Source organism: Epinephelus fuscoguttatus, linkage group LG19 (assembly GCF_011397635.1).
Source record: "Epinephelus fuscoguttatus linkage group LG19, E.fuscoguttatus.final_Chr_v1".
Classification (NCBI taxonomy): Eukaryota; Metazoa; Chordata; class Actinopteri; order Perciformes; family Serranidae; genus Epinephelus; species Epinephelus fuscoguttatus.
In genome coordinates, this window is record NC_064770.1 from 12,337,004 (window position 1) to 12,362,569 (window position 25,566).

At 41.5% G+C, this 25,566-nt stretch overlaps 1 protein-coding gene across 1 annotated transcript in view; it reads left to right on the top strand.

The window, feature by feature from the left end:
* mybpc2a (myosin binding protein Ca) overlaps positions 1-21,717 on the top strand; it is a 41,339-nt gene extending 19,622 nt beyond the window's left edge. Inside the window, exons 12-28 of the mRNA XM_049562301.1 lie at positions 180-349; positions 2,287-2,452; positions 2,932-3,038; positions 3,130-3,159; positions 5,580-5,719; positions 5,985-6,144; positions 7,883-7,987; positions 8,159-8,347; positions 8,487-8,621; positions 10,372-10,539; positions 10,974-11,062; positions 12,665-12,860; positions 13,934-14,073; positions 16,725-16,884; positions 18,636-18,772; positions 20,768-20,954; positions 21,271-21,717. Of these exons, the coding sequence (XP_049418258.1) occupies positions 180-349; positions 2,287-2,452; positions 2,932-3,038; positions 3,130-3,159; positions 5,580-5,719; positions 5,985-6,144; positions 7,883-7,987; positions 8,159-8,347; positions 8,487-8,621; positions 10,372-10,539; positions 10,974-11,062; positions 12,665-12,860; positions 13,934-14,073; positions 16,725-16,884; positions 18,636-18,772; positions 20,768-20,954; positions 21,271-21,305 (2,314 nt within the window). The 3' untranslated portion in view covers positions 21,306-21,717. The remainder of the gene's footprint in view (positions 1-179; positions 350-2,286; positions 2,453-2,931; positions 3,039-3,129; positions 3,160-5,579; positions 5,720-5,984; positions 6,145-7,882; positions 7,988-8,158; positions 8,348-8,486; positions 8,622-10,371; positions 10,540-10,973; positions 11,063-12,664; positions 12,861-13,933; positions 14,074-16,724; positions 16,885-18,635; positions 18,773-20,767; positions 20,955-21,270) is intronic.
* Positions 21,718-25,566: the final 3,849 nt, after the last annotated feature.

The window sequence follows — 25,566 nt, forward strand, 5'->3', positions numbered from 1 at the left end:
CCTAAAATATATCTGAGGAAATGAACCATCTGCACCGTTTTAAAAATGTGTCAAAGCCTTGTGATCCCTAAAGGCTCTAGCCACATAGAACATTGCAGACACGTCAATCAGCTTTTCCTCCCTTTTCTGTGTGTTAAAGTGTCACTGACGCATGTGTGCGTGTGTGTTTGTTTCCTCAGGATGAAAGATGGAATCGAGCTGAACAGAGACACGGCAGGTTCAAAGTACAGGTTTAAAAAGGATGGGAAGAGGCACATTTTGATCATAAATGAAGCTACTCTGGAGGATATTGGGACGTATTACGCATTCACCAATGGCGGAGAGTCGAAGGCAGAGCTGGAGGTTGAAGGTACCGTTTTCTCTTATAAAGTCATTTAAATACAATGCTCTGACACATCTACAGTTCAGTCTACCAGCAGCAGGAGCAGTAACATGATCAGCTGGTGTATAAAGTTTATTAACAAGTATTTCAGACATGGCTGTGCAATTACAAACTTAAGAAAATTTACACATCAGCACATGTTGATGTTTTCCATCCTGACAAGCATGGCAAGCAATAAATTAGCCATTACTCATATCATAATTAATATTACTTCATTAATCTCTTGTATCAGTAGTTCATCACACTATTCGTCATGCTAATTTTCTCTTACACCTCCAAAATTGATGGTTGGGTCCTGTCTTACCCCTCAGACATCAGGCTGGCTCAGTCGCTGCATACTTGCAAGCCAGACGGGTCTCCAAAATTGATTAGAGTGTGAGAAAATGTGTGTCCTTCCTCCTCAGTGGACAGTGAGAGTGAAAGTGCACCAGGTGATCAGTATGAACAGTAATGCAACCTAGACTGCTTAACAGCCTGCCTGAATTAGGTGCACCCTGAGATGATGCAGGAACACCTCATTATTGTTGTGTGCCAGAGTGTGTGATGTTATAGCTGACATCCACAGGAGTCACACAAACATAATTAAAAGTGGAATAACCAAACCTTTTTTTTTCTTTCTCTAGCCACCTGTAGCTAAGACACAATTATCCTTTTTCAATTTGTTATATTAGCTATAATATAAAGTAATTTCAAAAGAACATTTCAACATTTTGGGTAAAACGCTAATTTAGTCTCTTGCCAAGATTTTAGTGAGAAGACCACCTTCATGTGCAATAAATATTAAACTACAACCAGGAGCAGGTTATCTTAGCTTAGCTTAGCTTAGCTTAGCTTAGCTTCGCACAAAGACTGGAAGCAGGAGGGAACAGTTAGATAACTCCAGAAAGTTACTGGCCAAAAATTATTCCAGCATGAGTTGTGTTTCACTTCAGTTTTTGTACTAATTAAACGCAATAGATGTAACATGTTAATTAGTGAGCTTTAAAATTGCTGCTAGGAGGATTTTGTTACCTTGGAACAGATCCTGGCTGTTTCATCATTTCCACTCTTTGTGCTAAGCTAAACTAAGCCACATATTTACTGTACAGACGTGAGAGTGGTATCGATCATCTCATCTAAAACCTCATTTCCACTGTATGGGACTGGCACAGCTTGACTTGACCTGCTTGGAACTGTTCTTTTTTGGTTTTCTTCTGAAAAAAAGTTGTGGATAGTGCCTGGTACCTTTTCCTTGGTGTGAGGTGCTGAGCCGATACTAGAAATTAGAGTAAGACATGGCCGACCACTAGGACATCTGGCATAAACCTGCATTTTTAAATAGCCAAGCTACCGTCAATCACGACTGCATTTTTTTTAATCAACTCAACTAAAAATGGCAGCCTGCTTCTAACAGCCAAAAATCTTTTTTTTTCTTTCGGTTTTTCAACTTTTTTCTTTTTAATTTTTGTGTTTTTTCGCTTGTGTTTTTTTATGCGCATATTAAATATGTGCACATAAATAGGTGGATGGAAAAGCACCTACTGCTGGGGTTCTATCTGCAGTGGAAAATGGAATTGAGAAAAACATTTGGTACCAAAAGTGAGGTGATTAGAGTCGAGCTGAGCCGAACCATGCAGTGGAAAAAAAGAGAGAAAATTTCTGAAAATGTAAAAGTATTCCTTTTTGTTCAAAGAGAGGAAATAACTGTTTAAAACTTTGACTTGAATGTCATACTCAAAATGTTATCTGTGTAAGTACAATACCGTTCCTCTAGCTTTATGAGTTTTGTAATGTAATAACATGACTGCAATGCATTTCTAACCTATCGTTACACATTGCCAGCCTAGGATGGTGTGTCTGTGTTAACATACAGTATATCTGCACACTACAATTTGTACTGATCTATGTTGCTGTCTTTGCTTCAGATAAAGAACTGGAGGTCCTGCAGAGCATAGCTGACCTGACAGTGAAGGCTGCTGAACAGGCTGTGTTCAAGTGTGAAGTGTCTGATGAAAAAGTGACGGGGAAATGGTTCAAGGATGGCGTGGAGGTCCAGCCCAGTGATCGCATCAAAATGACGCACATTGGAAGGTATTATATCTGACTGCTGTGGATCTACGTCTGAATGTCAAAAAAAAAAGCAGTTAGTAGGAGCTTTCTGTCTGAACCGTTATGTGCAGTTACACACACAAAATCATACAGCTATCACAATAAGCACTGTCTGCTACATGTCTTGGCAAACTATTACCAAAGGGTTTTCTTACTTATTTGACCCATTTTTTGGATAGGCTGCAATCTGTAAAGCTCTAACCTCTAAACACACACACTCACACACATCACACACACACCCCTAGGGTCTGGGGTTTCTCTCAGTAATCCCTCCATCAGAGCCGCCTATGGCAGGAGATATGCCAAGGCAACAGCGGTCACACAAGGTGAAAGCCATTTAGTATGTTTCTCACTCTGTGATATTGCCTCATGGAGTATGTTGCTAGGGTAACCGTCTTGTGCATAACTGTGGGTCACAACGAGTGTTGTCTCCTTGGTAACATCTGGTAACATGTCCCCAGGACCCACAAGCTGACGATTGATGACGTGAAGCCTTCGGATGCTGGAGATTACTCCTTTGTCCCTGATGGCTACGCATTTTCTCTCTCTGCAAAACTCAACTTCTTGGGTGAGAGCAGCACGCAAAAATAAAATATCAAGCATTTGATGAGCTAATCATATTTGAATAAGACTGATTCATATTTATTTTACCCCCCTAGAAATCAAGATTGACTATGTTCCCAGACAAGGTAAGTATCGTTTTATGGAAAATATATGTCTGCTGTTGTTGTTTGCCGCCTTTTGTGTTCCTCATCTTGCATGACAGTATGTATGCTAGAGCTGTGTAAGGGTTCTGATGTATAGATCCATTATTGGTCTAAAGTCAGACATACAGTAAGCAGGATGACTAGTACCGGTATGATGGAGGTTACTTTTCTTTTTACTCAGAACTTTAACACTCCAAATCCTGCATGCAAAATGCTTAACCCCACTGACCGGGCTCAGGGAGAATAGTTTAAAGAACTGTTTTGAATTACAAGTTGCAGTATTAAAAGTAAAGCAATGTTACTTTGAAAAAAAAGTAGAAAAGTGCTGGTGCAGGAAAATGCTCACAGGTACTCACAGGCACTGTGGTATTCACACAAAGAGTAGCTTTCCTGTTGAATGTGTGAAAACCAAAATCTTGCTGACACATCTCAGTATCCAACCAACGTGCTCCCATATGGTAGTCTTCATTTTTTCAGTATGGTAAGCCAAGTGTTTTGTTTTAGTTGCAGACTTTTTTAAATATGTTTTAAAGAGTATTTTAACACTAGAATTTCAGCTGCTTACATGTTGCTTTAAACTTCTTTCCTTCGTAAACTTGAGTGTTCTGATCATGAAATGCCCCTCTTTGAAAGAAAAAGACAAAATATCAAATTGAAAAATTGGAAGGTCACAACATACGGAGCTAGAACAGCAACAGTAAGTTTCAGCATTGGAAATAGAGTTTGGCATTGAAAAAGGAAACATTTGCACCAAAGAAAATGAAAAATAAAACACCATCATTAAAAAATATTTTATTTTTAATTTTTTTGGATTTTGGGTAGGTTTTTAAGACAGTCTTCTGATTTCTTTCTTCATGTCACTCCTTTTTCAGCTCCAGTTCTAACGTTTTTACGTTCAAAGTTTTTTTTATAGATTCAACTTTCTGTCAACGTTTTAGTGTAGAGGGGAGTTTTAGGGAAGGCGAGACAGAGGGAAGGAGGGGAATCTTACTACGTAATGCCGAAAACTCTGTCTGTGGGTGTGTGTGTGGGTGTGTCTGTTCCACATTTTTCTCCTCACTGACTTGGTCAATCCATGTGAAACTTAATATAATGGGAGGATGCGAATGAAGCAATATGACATCAATTGGCCAAAGGAGGGCGCTATAGCAACCGATTAAAATTGCAAACTTAGAATGGGCTTATCTCATGCCCCGTATGTCGTAGAGACATGAAACTTTGCACAGAGATGCCTCTCCTCATGAGGAACAAATTTGCCTCAAGAACCCATAACTTCCGGTTATATAGATTTTCCGCCATTTTGAATTTTTTGAAAAACACTTCAAATCAATCTCTTCCTAGGAAGTTTGACCGATCTGCATGAAACTCGGTGAACATAATCTAGGGACCAATATCTAAAGTTCCCTCTTGGCAAAAGTTGGAAAACTTACTAAAACTGAGCTTCTATAAGGCAATGACTTTAACTATCTGCCTTTCAACGTGCTACCCCAACTACTAATGTACAGTTTTAGCCCACTAACTATCCCACTACTGGCAATGGTACCACTGTACTTTCAATAAAGCAATGGTACTATCAAATTCACAAAAACTCTGTCTGAATACATTGCTCTTCTTAATGGGTTCAGTTGACTATTTACTCTGCGATTTCCCATGATCTGTATCCCAAACACACACCATGTGAAACTGTATGTGGGCGACTGTACACTCAATGGGTATGCACTAGTTTGTATATAATCTGCATACTAAGGCGAGAACGTGACATGGCATGACCGCACATTTAGCATATGATACCCGGCATTGTTTTAATATGCTGAAAATATGTACAGTCTTAATGCTTTTATGAATGTTCAAATATGAGGAAATTGTCCTTTTGAGTTGACATTCCCATAACAGTGATGTGGAGTGAAGTACTTCATATAGTCATAGGAACATTGTGAAAAGAAATCCATCATGCCTCTCAGCAAACCAAAAATGAAAATGTTTTTTATCATATTATTTATACATATAAAGCAAACCTTATTTAATATATGATGTGAAATATAGTGTTGTTTTTATTTGGTATAAGAGTATGAGAAGGCATTGCTGAAAAATTAGTCTTTAGTTGTCTATTTTGGCCACTCCAGGCACCGATACTGTAACTGCATTAATAGGTGTGTAGGCATAGATTCATAGGTATGGATTTCAGGGGAGACACAGGGGACACATCTCCCTTAATATTTAAAGTATGTGCATTTGTCCCCAACCAATGAATACATGACCGTTGAGAGGACTTTTATTTTGATATAATGAAACTAGGATAAAAAGCTTCAAAGCAAAAATAATCATATTGGTGTCTTCCCTCATATGTTTTGCTTCTCACCTGAATGACCTCTTTCTTCTGTCTTCTCCTCCGATGCTGAAAGACCCACCCAAAATACACCTGGACACCAGTAGCAGCGGCAACAAGAACTACATCACCGTGGTGGCAGGAAACAAACTCCGACTTGACGTTGAGATCACAGGAGAGCCGGCCCCCACTGTGTGCTGGATGAAAGGAGACCAAGTGAGGAAGAATAGAGAGGGTTCTCACCATTCACCTCATACACACTCAGACACACGTCAGATACTCTCCACCTTTGTGCGTCAATCAGAGTATCCAGCCGTTAGTCACTGAACAGCACAAAAGAAGAATGAAACGTGAACTAGAGTGGGAAGGTTGAATCACCTGTCACTGTGGCAGCTGTGCCGTCGTCATGCGACAGCGTTCTCTTCAACAGTCTCCTTTTGTTCTGTCTGTCTCTCTCACTCTGTCCTGCCCTGTGTGGTAGGAGGTGACTGAGGGCGAGGGAAGGGTCCGCGTGGAGATGAGGAAGACCCTGAGCAGCTTTGTAATTGAGGGGGCGGAGAGAGAGGATGAGGGCCGCTACTCCATCACCGTGACTAACCCTGCTGGAGAGGACAAGGCTGAACTCTTTGTCAAGATCGTGGGTCAGTGGCTTTTTCTCACTTTTGCCTTTTACATCTCTCATTTACCTTTTTTTGGTTGCTTTTATTCTATTTTCCCTGGCAGGCTGAGTGAGGGCTATCAGGCCCTGCTACTGAACTGCTAATTGTCACTGTTGGCTTCATCTCTTCAAACCATATATCATCTGAAATCTATGTCCGTCTTCCTCAATGCTTTTTATCTTTTAGCAAGTTTACTAGTATTTGCGTATCCAAACATGTTGTAAATGTACTGAATATTCATTTTTTTAAAATTCATTTTCATTTCAATAAATTAAAAAAAACTTCCAGAGCCTCCAAACTTGAGCTAGATGATCTGTCACCATCTGCTTCTGTGGTTTGTAAAAGTTAGGTTATCGTGGTTCATTAATGCAGTTAAAAGTGAGAATGCTGTGTAATCATATCAGCATTAGTTTGATACCAATAAAGGCAGACAGGATGTTAACTGTGAAGGCTTTCAGGCAAGTTTCAAGGCTCTACTCCAAGTTAGATTCTCAGACAACAAAATGAATAGACAACATGTTTCACTCAGAATAATACAGTATGCTTTGAAAAACTATGCCTCAGAATGCAATCAGCAGTATTAAAGAAAAGTATGCAAGACTTGCCATGTAATCATTATACCATCATTTTGGCACCAGTATAAGCAGACAAAATATCCACTCGGATGGATTCAAGTCCAGCCAAGACCATAATGAAATGGATAGGAACCAATAGCTGGAATGCTGTGAACACATATTAAGATATCTAAAACAATGCAGCATGTTTGAAAAAACTCTGCTGTGGGCTTGGCGATATGGAAAAGAAATCAAATCTCACAATATTTTTGACCAAATATTGTAGGGTTGACTATTGTGGGGAAAGGAAAATAATAGAACAGCTAGAACAGTCTGGTAAGTTCAGAAAAGTGTATCATTTTACCAGGAAAAGACAACATTCATTCATTTTCCATAACTGCTCATCCTGGTGGTGGTCACAGGGGGGCTGGAGCCTATCCCAGCTGACATTGGGCGAAAGGTAGGTTACACCCTGGACAGGTCGCCAGACCATCACAGGGCTGACACATAGAGACAGACAACCATTCACGCACACCTTCACACCTATGGGCAGTTCAGAGTCACCAATTAACCTATCCTTTATGTCTTTGGACTGTGGGAGGAAGCCGGAGTACCCAGAGAAAACCCACGCTGACACGGGGAGAACATGCTGCAAACTCTGCACAGAAGGGCTAGAAAGGTTCAAACCCCTCACCCTAGATTCGAACCAGGAGCCTTCTTGCTGTGGGGCAACAATGCTAACCACTGCACCATTGTGCCGCCACAATTGTATTACAACAATGGTATTACGATATCCAAAAATTAAGACAGAATCTCGTCTCATATCACAATATTGATATAATACTGATATACTGTCAAACCCTATGTGCAGTAAGGTTTGCAGTTGTGTTAAAGTACACATGGTTTGTTGTACGTAGCTAAATCTCTGCTGCGGCAAAATTCTTATGTGATATCTTAGAATTACATGGCAGGGAAGTGGATATGACCAGTGACATGAAAGACAACTAAAACAAAGCAAAGCTAAAAATACAAGGTTTGAATTATGTCTGAATACAGTATCTCCCTGCCTCATAAACCCACTTCTGTCACACTCATGCCTCCTCTCCTTTCTCCCTTTGTCTCATATTTCCCCTCTTTCCATTTCTAACTGTAACCTGTCTCTCCAGATGTGCCCAACCCTCCTGAGAATGTCAAGTGCACATCAGTTGGCGAGGACTGTGGCACAATCACATGGGACCCTCCTTCATTTGACGGCGGCGTTCCCGTTAAAGGTAGCCCTGAAACACATAGCAGCTAATGTTCACATCTGATGTCTCCCTCCCCGGAGAAAACAGCAGTTTAGAATCCACTCTGTTTATCACATTGCAATGTTTTTGAACTGTTTTTTAAAGGAACACTGACTTTTTAATGACTTCACAGTACGTTGATATCGTCTCCTCCAGGGTACCTGATGGAGAGGAGGAAGGTTGGCTCATCCAGATGGACCAAGCTCAACTTTGATGTTTATGAGTCCACCACTTATGAGGCTAAGAAGATGATTGAAGGTGTACTTTACGAGATGAGAGTGTTTTCAGTCAACGGCATCGGCATCTCTCAGCCCAGTGCAAACTCAAAACCCTTCATGCCCATTGGTGCGTTGCCATTTATCATTAGTAGAATGGTTAATTAACAGAGGCTTTTCACACAATGCTCATTTTGAGGCAGCTTAACCTACCTCCCATCCCATTTACACTGGGTATTAACGTATTAATTAGCTCCTGTCTCTCTCAGCCCCCACCAGCGAGCCCACTCGTCTCCTGGTGGATGATGTGACAGACACTACCTGTGCACTCAAGTGGCGTCCTCCAGAGAAGATCGGAGCAGGCGGCATCGACGGCTACATCATTGAGTACTGCATCGAAGGAAGTAAATACATGCAAAATGTTTGGCACTTTATACAAAGGCACTAGAGAGAGTTTATAAGCTGTAACTAATGTAAAAGTTAAAGGTCGGGTGTGTGGAATTTAGGGGGATATATTGGCAGATATTGAATATAATATTCTTAACTATGTTTTCATTAGTGTATCATCACCTGTAAGTACGAATCTCTGTGTTTTCATGACCTTTAGAATGAACCGTTTATATCTATATACAGAGTGGGTCCTCTTTAATGGAGTCCACCATGTTTCTACAGTAGCCCAGAACGGACAAACCAAACACTGGCTCTAGAGAGGGTTATTTGCATTTTTGCGTCAGCCACATGCCTGGCACACAAGAAAAGTGTCAGTTGCAATGTTGCAACCTCACCACTAGATGCCACTAAATCCTACACACTAGACCTTCAAAATAAAATGCTCATTAATAGATCTGCATTATTAGCAACAACTTTTGGGTTTCTAGGTTCGGAAAAAGGAAATTATTGTTGTTCATCCTCCCTCAACATAGCTTACTTTGTCTTTTTACAGTAGCTAGCCAACAAGACAAAATCAGTTATGCTAAAGGAGGATACACCAGCCAAAGGAGTTATAAAAACCTGGCAACCCAAAGTCAGTTCTTACAAATGACTTTTACATTTGCTAACCACTGCTAAGAAACTGTAACTTGGCACTGCAGTCTGTCAAGGATCTGTGTGTTTAAAACATTTGCTGGGTGGTGTCTCTTTATTGCCTTTCCAAAACTAAAAACTAAAGCAAAAGTGAACAGAAACAACCAACCATTGCTTTCATATAATTAACTAACTACATTTGTTTGTGGGGCTACAGGTTAAGCTAAAAAAGCCCCATCCATGATTACATATCTGGAGCTTTTCTTTCTATGTAGTCGTCATGTTCATATTTAAGACTCCTTTTACATTGTTTCTTTTTTTCAAACAAGCAGGCTGGATTTAAAAAGTCAGCCATTGACAATGTTTTGAACCAACTCATGGAGCTAGGTTTGCCAACCTCCTGAAATGGAAACAAGGAATGGCGGTTGGGGCTCTATGACTATATATATCTCCTGATGCGTGTTGTTTTATGTCACAAATTTTTCCATGGTTAATAGAGAAAACACAGTGTCAGACACTTCAGTTGGTACACATTCTCACTCGTGGATCCCAGCTATTGGAAATCATTCTCCTTCTGTATTTCTGTAATCCCGTCTCTTTTTTTGCGACCACACTTGTGGGTTGCCATTTTTGAAATCTTGCACTGCTATTAGGTGTATTGTGGCAACGCTCTGTTTGCTTCATGGTTCAAATGGAACACGTCTTTTAGTTTCCAATTATGAGATGCGTCTTTATTTTACAGGATGGTAGTATAAAGCGCTTTGCAAGACTAGGAAGGCGCTATGCAAATGCAAGTCAGTTTAGCTAACATTAGCTGAATTAGCTGGCTAGTTACAGCTGAAAAAGTCTACTTTTGTCTACTTCCATCTGATAGCAAGGACCCACTATTTAAAAATATTCTTTGAATTTTGAGAGGTAAATCTGCAACTGTTTGAAGTGTAAACAGCATAATGTGCTATGCAACAATGAAAAGCTCATCAGGTGTAGCTACATAACTGAGAGGGGTGGGGCTTAGCAAACTGTTATTTAGTCACATCTGATTCCTAATTAGTTTCTCAGCATTATCCTGAATCTTTGGATAGTTTTTAATTTCCGATCTGTTCCTTGATTACTTCTTCTCTTCTTCCTCAGGTGATCAGTGGGTGCAAGCTAATGAGGAACTAGTGGGAAAGAACCAGTACAGGGTGAAGGGTCTCCCAGTGGGGGAGAAGATGCTGTTCAGAGTGATGGCTGTCAACATTGCTGGCCGCAGCCCTCCCGCCGTTCTCGCCCAGGCTGTCACAATCAGAGAGATCATGGGTCAGAGAAATTTGTCACGTCAGTTTTTGCAGAAATTCTTATGAGAAGTCTTAAAATAGTTCTTGTATGAAGACATTGTAAAATATCTAATATTTCCACCTCTGTTAAAGCTCCAACAGAAACCCTGCAGTTCCCACACGCTGTGTGTTCAGCCAGTGTTCAAGAACAATACTGCTTAGCGGAAAAAAACAACAGCATTTAATTACCAAGCTTACCATTGGGTCTAAGCTGTTATGATATTACTGTGAACCACATGGATTATTTCTTAACCACATACCGCATCTAAGAGGGAATAATTCCACCGTGTATTTTCATATCTCAATAATACACACACAAAAGCTGTGCATGCTGTACATTTTACATATGAACAGTCCCCCACACCACCCACTCAAGTTACCTTTTCCTTTTCCATATCTCACATGTCGACCATCCAGAGAATCCAAAGATCCGCCTGCCTCGCCAACTGAGAACCAAACTCATCACGATGGTGGGCGAGAAGGTGAACTTGGTCATCCCCTTCCAGGTTAGTCCAAATCCAGCCAAGCTGGCTTTTCTCAATTTAGTTTGGAGTATAAACACTCAGGGGCGAGTGCTGTAAACATTTGGGGTTCAGTCCAAATCAGGGAGGTCTGGGGTCATGTTCCTTGAGGAGATTTTTACCCCATTTCCAGCAGCCATGTGCACTTTTTTTCAAGCCACTTGAGATGATAGACTGCCCAAAAATCTGTTCATCATTTGAGAAAAAAACATGATGATTGCCAAGGAAAAAATCATTCTGTAGAGCCTACGTCCTATTTTATATCTAATTGTTCTCCAACTGTTGTCATCACTCAGAAGCCACAACAGAACAAATGTTGATGAGTAATTTTCAATCCTGCCACCTAAAAACAGGTAGGCAGTAGGATAAACATCATCGGCATATATTTGCTGAGTGACTGAAGTTGAAGGTATTTTAAAAACCCAAAACATTTGGAGCTTTTGAGAAAACATTCAGGGCTTGAGCCCAAGAAACCATCCCTTGCTCCGCCTCCGTATATACTACATTTACAAAAGCAGAACTAAACCAGTTCTGCCAAGAGTGAACAATATGAGGTGCTTAAAGACTAAGTTGCTTCCACATTGACCTTTCACAAAATGGCGATTTCAGACTCTCAAGCGTTTAAAACTAACTCTTAAGTTTAGTTTATTTGAAGAGCGGGGAGAAAGGCAGTAGAGTTTGGACAGAAATCTAAAAAGCCACTCCATGATCCACTCAAAATGGGTCATTGCAGCTGGGTTTCGAGTGAACCCTGGAGTGGTTTATTTGAAGTAAGAACTCAACTGAACCTAAAAGACATGTAAGAGATATCACGTTTAAAACAGCAGATAGCCTTTTTAATACATGGATGTCCACATGTGTATAATGCACTTTTTGCTGTGTGTTTTAAGTAGGTAAAGTAACCCAATAAATGCCTAAGATTCCTCTGTGGCTGCAACCTGATGGAGCATTTTTCCTTCTGAAAAGCAAATCAGATGTGTAAATTTTGCCGTAACAGAGAGAGCATGAGCTCAAAGGGCATAGGGAGCATTACAGCATTTGACAGCAACCTGCAAATGATAGCGCTGGTAAAACGAAGCTAACCATAAGTAGCAAAGGGGAAGCCATTGTTATAAATAAAAACAGAAAAGAAAAAGAGAGCCATGGCTTTGCTTGCCTTTGAAGGAGCAGATGAAAAGCCTCTTCTGAGACAGAGGACGTGGCTACATGATGTTCTCCTGGGAGAAAAGAGCACCCACAGCTCTGTCATCTTATCCAAGAGCCGGACGGAGTCTGTTCCAACGGCTGTTTTCACACTAAAGAAATATGTGGTGTAACTAAAGCTGAGACATGTTTACCTAGAATAGGATGCCCTGGAATATTTCACTGCCAAAACGTGCAAGAAATGTTCTGTCATAAATGACTTAAGAAGGGACATGTGTTCTGAAAAGTGTTCTCTGAGATCGACTCACATGCTGCCTTGATAATCACAAGCCAGCTGATGGTTACAAATTTATTGCACCAAGTTCCTCTGCTTTTTCCCAGACTCTTTTTACCACAAAATATTTCTTACAGCCCTTTTTTTTAAATTCACTTTTCTAACTGTAGGGTAAGCCTCGCCCTGTGGTGAACTGGTTCAAAGATGGCGCTCTCCTGGAGGACACAACAGTGGGAACTCGCACCAGCGAAGTGGATACCATCCTCTTCATCCGCTCGGCAGAGAGAACCCACTCTGGAAAGTACACTCTGTCTGTTCAGATTGAGAACATGTCGGACAGCGCTGACATATACATCCAGGTTGTAGGTCAGTCCCGTCATGGCGCAAACACCTCTCAGCTTTACCTAGACAGCTCAGACTCCTGTTGCGTGTTCTCTCATTAAGATTAGAACACCATGCGCGGTTCATACTTCACAAGGTACACACTTAATAACCTGTTTGGAAGGGGATGACGGCTTGAGCCCAAATCTGTGACATGTCAAGAGATTTTTTTTTTTTTTTTTCAAATTTGATGATAATTCCTAATTTCATACTCCTCGGGATCTGTGACTCAAAGTAGCAAATCATCAAAGCGCTGATTCCTCTCTCTCGTATAATCCTGGCTCCTGCACCGCCACTGTGGCCGCCAGCTCATTCCTCATCTTACGGCTCGTCTCCCTGGGTCAGGGTGCCGGGTGGATTATTTGGCGGAGCTCCGCTGGGATTATTTGCGTGTAGACTGGGATTAGGTTTGGATTTTGAGGGCTACTCTGTCACTTCCTCTGCTGAGAAGGTTGAGCTAATGAGAGGCTGCAGCTCCTCTGATCAGCACCCCACTCTCAGCTGATCTGTCACTGCTCTGTTTCAGCAGGAGACAGTACAGGAAGGATTAACGGGCAGAACAGAAGTGCTGCTCACTGTTTGTACTGTACTCCACGGAGGAAAGCACGTAGAGCAAGATTAATGGCAAATACATTACTATGTTGTACAGTATTTCTGTACTGCACTGTGTATAGTGCGGGGCCACACAGAAAGATCGATGATAAACACACTGCATTCTTTTGCTCTGTAATCCAGGCAGGCAAAGCATCCTATTTCTCAGTTTGTCACTTCTATGCCAACACAGTTTTTTCTAGTAATGTATGCATCACCACCTTTCCTTGAACCTTTGTCTTTTGCTCTGCTAATCTGTCAATCTTTGCCAAATCTCCACCGCTGCAAATGTTGATTTCTTTCTCTCTGTGGGACTCTCCTGCTCCAGTTTATCAATCTACCGCTCTCTCTACCTCTAAACACTTGCTTACATGTCTACTCAGGCAGGAAAGACAGTTAGTTATCTCAACCAGCTATATAATAAAATTCTCCAACTCTATCTCTGTCTGCTCTCATAAACCCACCAGAAAAGCCTGGTCCCCCTATTGCTGTGCATGTCACAGACGTCTGGGGTTTCAATGCTGCGCTCGAGTGGAAGCCTCCCAAAGACGACGGCAACTGTGAGATTATCGGCTACACTATTCAGAAGGCTGACAAGAAGACTAAGGTATGCATGGTGGGAGAGAAGCGTATAGGAGTTTACACAGAGGGATATACAGTAACTCACCGGCAGACATATTGGAGCTCTTAAGCATCAGTGGCTGTATCAGTAACTGTGTCAGGAAATTCATTTTAGATCTAGATTAGCTTGATTAACACTAACCAACTTACAAAGTTGTTCAGTGTAGCCTAATCCTTAACTCTTTGTAGAATTAACATTGTTATATACAAGATAACATTACTGTGAGTCAAACAAACAGCTTCACCTTTGGCTTTAGTAAGGAGAGAAGAGAAGAGAAGAGAACAACAATGGCCCAGGTAGCTGATAGGCCAACAGGAAATTCACTAGGTTATATATACAAGTGTTTTTGCTTTTTTTTTGTTGCTTACCTAAATTAGCATGAAGCTATCTATCATGCAAACAATATCAACGGGTTTGATCAAGTTAAAGCTGCAGTCTGTAATTGAGCAAATCACTGTGATGCAACAGTCACTGCCAGGTAGAAAATCATTTTGTATTGCAGAGATATATGAAATTTTGTTAGCATCTTTGATAAACCAAATATACTCGCACAGAAGCTCAGCAACATATTGCTGTGGATGGCCACAGCAAAATGTATTTTAGCCACTGAAAAAAATAGTATTATTAGTAATTAGTATATTTTCACTGCTTTACCTTGCACACTAACCAATCAAGACAGTGGCAGGCCAGCAACTCCCGTGTTCTGCGAAGTAAATTTACTGTTTTTGTCAATGGAGTCTGGTGGCTTTGAGACAATAGCTTCAGTTCCCCACAGAAAGTGGGGGCAGTTCGTCAGCAAAGTAAAGGGGTGAATATATTATAAAGTACACTTAAACTGATTTATTTTTCCAGGTGGCTAAAAACGTACCAACTGAGTTTCTCAGTGCTGTTTCATTTTGTGTACATGATGCCGGGATTTTCGACCCAGAAGTTACTGTAACCAAACATTGTGATTCAGTCTATAGCAAAGATGTGCAGCAATTTCTGGGCTAGTGTTGGTTTTGCACCTGATTGCTAGTGAGTTAAGACCAGTGGAGGAAGAAGTCCTCAGATATTTTACTTAACTAAAAGTACCAATACCACAGTGTAAAATACCCTGCAATCAAAATCTTACTTAAAGGAAATAGCCACTTTAGAATGAAAATACAGACAGTACTTACTGACCCTCGTGCCGACAAGAAGTCCAGTGTAGTTTTTTAATCCACAATACTTGTTAGGGGTATCGTGGGAATACAGCTAGCCGGAATAACAGCTACACTTGAAGTGCATGGAACCCACATTGTGAAAATGTAATAACACTCTGCTAATGCATTTCAACAACATCAGAACAGCTTGTCCATCGTAATCCAAGTGCCCTGAAGCCGCGGCATGCAAAATTGACTTGAAAAGACGTAATTTACTCCACTTTTATAGCACCATTTCTCACCGTGGTCAGTTAGCCTGCCCTGCAGGAGTGCTGTGTTTACATGGCAACTCACGCAAGACTATTTTCATTCTAAAGTGGCCATTTCCTTTAAGTAAAAATACAGAAATATTAGCACCAAAATATACTTAAAGTACAAACATTAAAAGTAATCATGTAGAATGGCCCATTTCATAATGTTATATTACATCACTGGATAATGATTGTTGATGTATTGATGTGTACTTCACTTTAATAGTGATAAAGGTGAAACATTTTTAAATTACTAACTTTTCTGCATTCAGGAGGTGTGCGATCCCCATTTTTTTGATTCATTTAAGGACTCTTTTTGAACAACGCACCCAGAGGTTTGAGCGCAGTGGTCTTTCCCAAAATTGTTAAATTACTTTATACACTGTACCTATTGCATCATAATATATGTGTTCATTATATTTTGTATTAATCATTTGAATCTGCAAGGTAACTAATGTCCCCAAATAAATTTAGTGGAGTAAAATATACAATATTTCCCTCCATAATGTAGTGGAGTGAAGGTTTAAAGTAGCAGAAAATGAAAATACAAGTACATTAAAACTGTACATAAGTACTTAATTTACCTCCACCACTAATAAAGACAGGATTGACAGGTGTATATTTTTGTGTTTCATTGCACAAATTGGTTTGGTGTAAACCTGACTTGTTAAATGGAAAGTTCAGATGTTTTGAAGTGCAGTTGTATGAGGTACCTATCTACAGAGTGTGTATGACATACAGTAGTCAGTCGGGATGCCCCCAGTTTGGAGAAGCAGACTGGAGTACGACATGGAAGCTAAGCATAACGTACATTGCTTAGCTCCTGTGTTGGTCTCCAGCCTGCTTATCCAAGCTATAGGCATGCCGACTGACATCTCCTGTGAGTAATACACTGACTATGGATAAGAACCCATAGAACCCCACTTCAAAAAATCTGAATTATCCCTTTAACAGCAGCTACCTACAGTATAAGCGTCCAGTGGACCTTCATGATGGCTAAGACATGGCATCTAGGAGATTTGTCACCTACCTGTAAAGCCTCAGTAGACTGTCATGGTCATTATGTGGTATGAATCGACAGGAAGGCAGACCAGAAGAACATGGATGCCGCCAGGAGATTCTTCAGCTTATATAGATCTCTACCTCGGCTATAAGCCTCTTTGAACCTCTGCTTCTCCCCTCTCTGTCTCTCTCACATCAGGAATGGTTCACGGTGTATGAGCACAACCGCAGGCCCAGCTGCACTGTGTCTGACCTGGTCATGGGGAACGAGTATTCCTTTAGAGTGTTCAGCGAAAACATCTGTGGCCTCAGCGACGAGGCTGGCGTCAGCAAGAACACCGCCATCATTACCAAAACCGGTAATGTAATCCCTGCAGAGCGCCACACTCCGTAACGTCATATAACCTTTACTGAACTAGGAAGCAACACTGAGTTTAAAACCTCTTTTACAAGTGAGAGACTGGGTCAGATAGCAGCATCCAACACAGGACAATAACATCAAATCGCAACATGACAGCACTGATGCCAAAGAACATCTAATGCATGCTGAGCTGTAGGCTTTACTGTATCAAGTTAAATTATAAAGTGTGCATTATGGCATATACTGGGCACAATACAGAAGAGCAGGAGGTATTGTCATTAGGACACTTGAAAATGTTACTTAAAATACCAGCTGCAATATGATTTTCAGCTACAGAACACAGTAACAACATTAGAACTACTTGTGATTAATTACTTTAACATAATTCAGAGGAAAATTAATTCACACTGATTATGTTAAACAGAAATATTCTTTGACAGAGTGTTAAATAACATTTGAATACTGGCCGTGGATTATGAAAGCAACTAGGCTGGGAAATTAACACCTGCCACCAGCCAAATGCTGCTACTGTTGTTGTGTTGTTGCCTTTGCTTACTCTACCAGAACATTTGGCAGCCAACCAGCCAATCTCGTCTGTGTTCCAAACACTAGTCTGGCCTATAAAATTGTGAGGATAGTTGATTATAGTAGCCACCTGACATCATGATGAAACAAAAGTCAGTTTCCTGTCTCGACAATTCAAATGGTAATCTGCAAATTGAAACAATTTGCCAGTGTGACAGCATGTGGTATGGACATGAGAGGCAAAACAATCCCACAGCAGCTGAAAGACACAACAGTTGGTCACTAATAAAGCATTTCAGTCAATGTTTTACACAATCCTTGAACAGATTTGGCTCTAAAAGTGTGACACGAACTGGCCAAAGTGTTTGGTTTGGGTTAAACTGTGACAAGATAATCAAAACACATTGTACATCTTCTCACCAGTGCACCATGATTTATTCAGTTAACATTTTTAGCAATTTAGCCTTTGTCTGTGTGCTGCCTGAGGCTATATTAAGTGTCATTCTGTATTGTCGATCAATCAGTGATGTGACAGGTAATTATCAATTATAGCAAGTAAACAAAGATACAATAGTAGTATTGTTTTCTTAATCAAGACAATTTACCATTGTTTTCAGCAGATAGATACATAAGATTACCACCTCAGCTGCCAGAAAAAATGATAGCATTGTATGTTTATGCAAACAACAGATATGTTACATTAGCACATTATTATGTAGAGCATACATTAAAACTATAAACTGTATGAAATAATGTACGCCACTATCGTGACATCACCCATTGGTTTGTGAAATCCTGTTTTGAAGCCTCAATTTTGGCGTTTTGACTGTTGCCATCTTGGTTTTTTGGAACAAGCTGTGACCATATTTGGATGAGAGGGTGGAGCTGTAGAGGAGCAAGGGGTGGATCTGACTCACAGACTGCAGTGACACCTTGCAGACAACCTGTCACTCCACAAACCCCATCCTTAAATATAAAAATGCATAAAAAACTGCATATTCATTTTTAGTACCAGGGAAGAAATGATGTATTCCTCCAACCTCACATACTTCATATAAGGAAACCAGATACAGCCATGATGCCACCTTGATGAAGGCAACTGAAAATGTCGGTAGCATGTTGAAGTTGAGTTTCAGTTATAATGAAGCTAAACGTTACACTGCACCTTGCTTTGTGTGTATTTTCAAAGCAAGAAATAAATTTAGACTCTCCTCCCCTGTCCAGGTTTGGCATTTAAACCCCCACCTTACAGAGAGAAGGATGTGAACCATTCCCCCAAGTTCACAGCGCCCCTGGTGGACAGAAGTGTGATTGCAGGTTACAGCGCAGCTATCAGCTGTGCAGTCCGTGGCAACCCCAAGGTATTTACAGCTTTACAGTAAACAAGTGTGTAGCAGTTAATATTAATATATAAATATAATAATATAAATATATATATATATATACATATATATATGTGTGTGTGTGTGTGTGTGTGTGTGTGTGTGTGTGTGTGTGTGTGTGTTTTTAATTTATTAATTAGCTTGGAGATTATCTTAGCAGAGTTTAGCAGCAGAACCAAATCTCTATCACTCCTCTTCCCGTCCCTCCACGTCCAGTACACTCTCATTGGTGTTTCTGCAACAAACTCAAGCTACCTCTAATAATTTGTACTGGAATATTTCAAGGATTTAACTTACCTCCTTTAGCCGACTGTCAGGGAACTGGTATCCCGAGCTCAGTAGGGATCTCTTTAGTGCAACTCAGCAGATTCACTTCAGTGATCTTCCACAATCTTTGCAATCGACACCGAGATCACCTGGGCCACTGACTCCGCCAACCAACCATTTGCAGTTTCTGTTATTGACAAAGTGATGCCAGGTTTTCAGGCAACCCCAAATATCCTCCAACCCTCCACTTTGGGTTGCTATCCTTACTGAGGGTGCTGCCAGTTTTCAGCCTACACAGCCGCTTTAAGGGGTTTCTAGGGCAGAAAATGCTTCAGCCATGGTTAAAACCTACTCCTCTGTCATCATTAACCCTAACCATAACCTCTATAGCATAATTTCTGACTCCCATCTCTTGTACCTCTAGCTAGCCCCTTTTCTGCTGCATGAGCAGTCTATACTCCAGACACCTTCCTCTCCTTCCCATCTGCTTTTGGAATCAATGCTTCTGCTGTTTACATCTACATCCCAAGCTTGCTCTGGCTTTTAAGACCTGTGCAATGGTCAGTTGTCTCTCTATATATGCAATATCAATATTTCCTATGTGCAATAATGTGAATTCAACCATTCGGTCTCTCTGCTCATACTCTGCTTTTTTACTGTGTGCTTATTTATTGTACCTTGCCTGTTGTTTGTACGATGCATCTTGTTTTTGCATTATCCCCTTTGCTGCTGTAACACTGGAAATTCCCCCGCTGTGGGACTAATAAAGAATTATCTTATCTTATTTTATATCCTCTAGAAGGCTTCTGGGGGTCTGCAGAGCACAGAGACAGCGGTAGATCCTTCCCGTAGCCTTTCCCATCCTGCCCCGCCATTCCCACCCACCAGTCACTACTCACATGTTTTATTTTCAATAAACAATTTGTTCGCATCTCAGGAGATGGCGTGCTCCTTGCTTGTAAATCATTGGTTACACCTTGAGATTTATCGATCAATAAGTGTAGTTTTGATGCAGATTTCCATGCAGAAAAAAGAAATACAAAAAACATCAACCTGGAAAATAAAAAATATCAATCTGGAGCATTTCTGTATTTTTGTAACTATAATGGAAGCAATGGGTACAATAAGAGTAAAATAATGATTAAATAATATAGGCAATGGGAAGGATAAACTATACTGCATATTTCTGAACAAATTTTTTGTTCATTTATATTATAAACCCATGGAATAAACTATAGGCAATGTCCCTACTGAATCCGGCAAATAGCAAACTATACATTACAGCGTAGCACTGCCACCCATCCAGTATACACGTTACCTGCCTTGGCCCGTGATAGCTTTGCTGTAAGGGTACGCTACAGATTTCATGCTTTGTATTTTCAGAGGGAGCGTACAGGTTTTGAGTGTCAAACAGCGAGTGTAGAACAGTCAGAGAGGATTTTGATGCCTTTGCAGCAGGAGTGTATTTTTATGTCTGAAGCTAGAACAAGAGGTGGAGCAGAAAGATCTTTGAACACACTCCCTTTTTTTTTTATCCCTCCGAATCGGCAAAGATTTGTCAAGCCGAAATGTTGACCTAATTTCACCTCTCCCTCTCTTCCCTCCTCCCTCTGCTCTCACTCTGTTTATACACTCCCTCCTCTTCCTCTCCTCTCTTCTCCTCCATCCCGCCAAATGTGCCTCCTCTTCCAACACATTATGCTTCAGCCAAAGATCGTTTGGATGAAGAACAATATAATCATCGGTGAAGACCCCAAGTTTCTGATGCAGAACAACCAAGGCGTGTTGACTCTGAACATCCGCAAGCCGAGCATGTTTGATGGGGGGAAATACTCCTGCAGGGCCATCAATGATCTCGGGCAAGACGAGGTGGAGTGCAAGCTGGAGGTTCGAGGTATGCTGAACTTCAATTCCCATAATACCACAGTTTCAAAGTAGTGAGTGAGTATAGCCTGGGTCAGGGCAAGTCTGTCTCTGACGGTCTTCAATAAAGCTCAGCATGACAAATCTCCATCTCCTCAACCCTTTGAGTGATCTCTTCTGGTGAAACTTCAGTTGGAATCCTAGCCGCTCGCGCTAAAAATAAATCACCTTATTGTATTTGTCAGTGTAGTTTCAAAGCCACAGATGACTCTGAGTGCTGTAGTTTCTTTAAACGGGATGATCTACTGGCCTCTCATGCTGATTTAAATTTCTCTTTTTCTCCCCAGTTGTACAAGATAAAGGACAGGAGGCGAAGAAATGAGCGACGGCACGAAACAGCAGAGGATACAGTCGAACAGGAATAGTAATGGATTATGTATAACGGGATAGTCATGAATAAATATGATTAGAATAGATCACTGGTGAGGCTCCGAAGCCAATCCCCCTGCTCCCCCTCTCCTTCCTCCTCCTATATGCTTGCCTCTCACTGCTGCTATGACGGATGCCACATCAGTAATATGCCGTAAATTCTAACAGCAAGCTGCCACCTTGTCACATCCTGACTGAGAGAAGCCACTGAGTAGCGTAGTAGCACTGCCCCGCTGTGACCACGCACAGATGGATCCTTCTTATCTGTGAAGTGGACCTGTCACTGAACACACTTATAAAACAGCCTTTCATCCATTACGGCTCCCTGTGTTGTCTGTTTTGTGTGCAGGACGTTTTTATAGGTTGGGGATGAATTTATGATTGTGATGCAGCTGTGGCACTGAAACCTCTGCAGTGTGACCGAGCGGCTGCACACCTTCTCACTGTGGTGCTGGGCGTGTGTTGTGTGAGCAGGGGCCCGTTGGCCCTGTGACACTTGAATGGAAGGATCGCTATTCAGCCAGGCATCATGGAGCCGCCAGGATTAAATGGGTTCTTATACACAGATATTGACCTGCTGTGTCCTTCATGCCCACACACACACACACACACACACACACACACACCCACCCACACACAGAGGGCACCCATGTCGACTCCCAGACACACTCTCCCTGTCTTTATCCATTCCCACGTGCTCACATACTACATTCCATTCCTCATGGCATGACCTATAGTGATAGGCCTTCACAGATACATGGCTTACACTCATGCACATGCAAACACAAACACACACCCCCGAATCAGGGTCTCATTAGCATCACACACTAGAGACTAATTAATGCACCCATCAACACTGCCCTAATTAGCTCTCCCACGTCATTACTGAGCAAACGAATTACCGCTAATTTACACACCCGCAAAACAAACACAGCACTGTCTCTGCTGGGAGAGTCCACCGCGGCTCGCCTCGCACACCAAATTAAAGCCTCACCGATGTGCTGCAACAGACCAGACCAGTGTCCCAAGTGACCCCGCCCTCCCTTATACACACACATACACACCCAACTCAACCATCTGACAGAGTGAGACTTGGAAAAAAAACTTGGAGACAAAAAGCAGAAGTTTAAATTGAACACATCAGATAGTTTATTTGCAGAGTTGCCTGCTGCAGAATAAATACATCACCCTCCTCTGGAGACATGAAGGTACTTTACTCTCCAGGCCTGTCCCACCACTGACTGCATCAGGTCTTGGTCTCCTGTCTCTCCAGCAGAGGGGGTAAGAGCACAGTGACAAAGACCATGACTGACCATCATTAGGGTCTGTGGTGTAATGGTGAGTGGCAGGTTATAAGAAACTATTACATTACCAGCACATCTCTGACTGAAGCTCCAAAACTGTCAGCTTCCAAAACACACCAGCTTAATCCTGACTCTTGGCACTCACTTTAAAACATTCAGCACTTCTGAGTACAATAGATCGAATTTCCTCCTTTACATTGCAGTGTGTTGTTAGAGACGAGTTGAAATAGGGTGAGGGCATAAATGCCCAGATAAAGCAGGGAAAATCCTCCAGATACCTGAAAGTAGGCCACGATTGGTTGCACAGTAGACCTGCAGTGCAGTACAAAGCTTAAATTTTGAACCCTGTCGAGCAGTAAATGACTCTGCAAGCGTGTGTGTGGCTGCGCGTGTGTGTGTGGATTAGGTGTGGTGTTGATATAATCTTATTGTCAGTTAACCTGAGACACAGCGGGGTGCGTTACTCGGCTGATTGACACATGAAAGCGGCGCTGAAGATACACCGCATGCTACTTTGCATGGAAGTTTTTGGGAAAAACAGATTCTTCAGAAAAGCAGCGTGTAACCTCGGTACTCCACCTGAGCTTTACCCTCTGTTCCCTCTCTCAAGAGTGATGTTCAGTTGCTAAGCAATCAAACTAATTGTATCTACTGGCATCATCCGCGAGCCTTATGAAACTTTCAAAACATGTGAAGGTGCAGGTTTACAATGGTACTGTCAGTGTTTGTGTCTGCCTCCCCCGGTCTCACACAGAAAGCTTTAAGTAGTAAGCCAAAAACAAAAAAAAATAGAGCATTTTGTTTTCCCCTCATTCCCTGTGACACACCTTAAGGCTCTTTAAGTTTGTGATATCTGAATGAATAATTAATGAGGAAGCATGGCAGCCCAGGAGTAAACCATCGGCTTCTTCGCGCACACTGTATCTGCTCTGCTGTCTTTCCAATATTAGAACAGGCCTGCCTCAGACGAAGACGAGACAAAAGAGAGTGACAAGACGAGTCTAACCACCAGGCGAGAGGGAGGCACAATCGGTGGGGTGCAAGCACTGTTATGTCTGCGTGTGCGGATGTGCGTGTGTGTTCAAGAGAAGGAAAGACAAGAGATACCAGAGAGACAGAAACAGACCTCCTGAAACAGTAGGATGGAGGGAACTATAATTATGCAAGTAATTATACATGAAATCACAGACTTGGAGTGAGGGAGGAAGAGATGGAGGGAAAGAGAGAGAGAAGAAGAGCACTGGAGGGAAAGAGCCTTGCAGTGAGTCTCATCCATGTAATTACAGTATAAGGACTAAATGAAACTGAGGGAGAACACACACATATCATATGGGACCATCCACCTGTTTTCTCTGCACCACACACAATGTCCATCCACCTCCCTTTTAAGCTACACTCAACTGCCGCACTGTACGTTTCACCACGCTTATTCACACGTTGTCTTCATCTTTTGTTGCTTTGTTTTCTGTGGGGGTTTTTTTGGGTTGCCATGGCATGCTCTATTGAATACCAGTATGACTTATACCCTGTGTCATCGTGTTCATTGATTAAAGAGCCCGAACCCTCCCTGAGCTCACGACCCATATAATGAGCACAATGTATCTGGGGGTGTGGGGGGGTGGAGGCGTTAAAGGACAGCGCTGCCCTCACATTTCACAATGATGACAACTTCATGACTGCATGTGGCTGACAAAAACAGACAGCTCTGTCTACACTGAGGGCGACTCTGTGATGTAGAGCTTCTGTCTATATGAAGGAGAAATCTCCAAAGTGGGAACAGCTTGGCTGGGTCTCTCTCTTGCTTTCTCTTTATTTCTTTGTTTTTAACATGGGGCTAGTTAGTCATGAGGTCTAGAGTTAAGGTGGAGTTAGGAGGAACAGCTATAAAGCTCAAGTTCCAAATTAAGAATAGTCATAAATCATTAATTTAGTAAATATTGGCATTGGATGTTTCTGCAGTCCACGGATGCGTTACATTTGTACACTTCACATGTACCATATCAACATTTCCAAAGTGACGTAGTTCTGATTACATGTATATGACAATACAGTCTCACAGAAATACATAAAATGCTTAAAATTAGGCCTACGTGCTCTCAACATGAAGACGATGCCGGTGGAGAGTGTACTATGGACTGTCGCAGTTTGTAACACGTTACTGTGGTTTTTATAGTTAACATTGTGACGGTTTGTAATTTGATTTGGTTTAGGGAAAGAAAAGCACTTTTGGTTTTGGTTAAAATAATTGTGCACGAGACCCACATGATGTAAACTTACATACTTTGCATAGTCATATAAAGTCTGTAAAGTAACATAACGACAATGACTTGGTTTCGCGAGGGACAAGAACAGAAGTCTACTGGTTGAAAGTCCAAATTTGTTTGACCCTTCCAACACCAAATGCGCATTGCTCACTTTTTACACTTAATTTATGTGCCCACAATGACGAAAGATCCTCATTGACTTTGCATTTGTATTTTTTTTGTATTGTCAGCGTGTCTGTTTCAGACATCCCGTGCCCTGCACCATGTAATACGTTGTTAAGGGTTTGTGTCCATTTCGCATATGAGACCAGGCTGTACGTGAGCTTATTTTCTGATTGCGAGATGGAGGGGATGGTGGTGTCACACCCAGGCGAGATCAACTACCAAGATGTAGACCACTGTTTGAGACCAACAAACAAACAGGGTGTATTTGAATGAGACATCAGCGACATTTCCAGCTGTGACTGTGTTACTAAAGCCAAGCATTTTAAGTAACAACATGATCTTCTCCTGACATAACCATGTATTTTTTGTGCCTTAACATAACTAAACATTAGTGTTGTTACAGTACAGGCCAAAAGTTTGGACACACCTTCTCATTCAATGCGTTTTCTTTATTTTCATGACTATTTACATTGTAGATTCT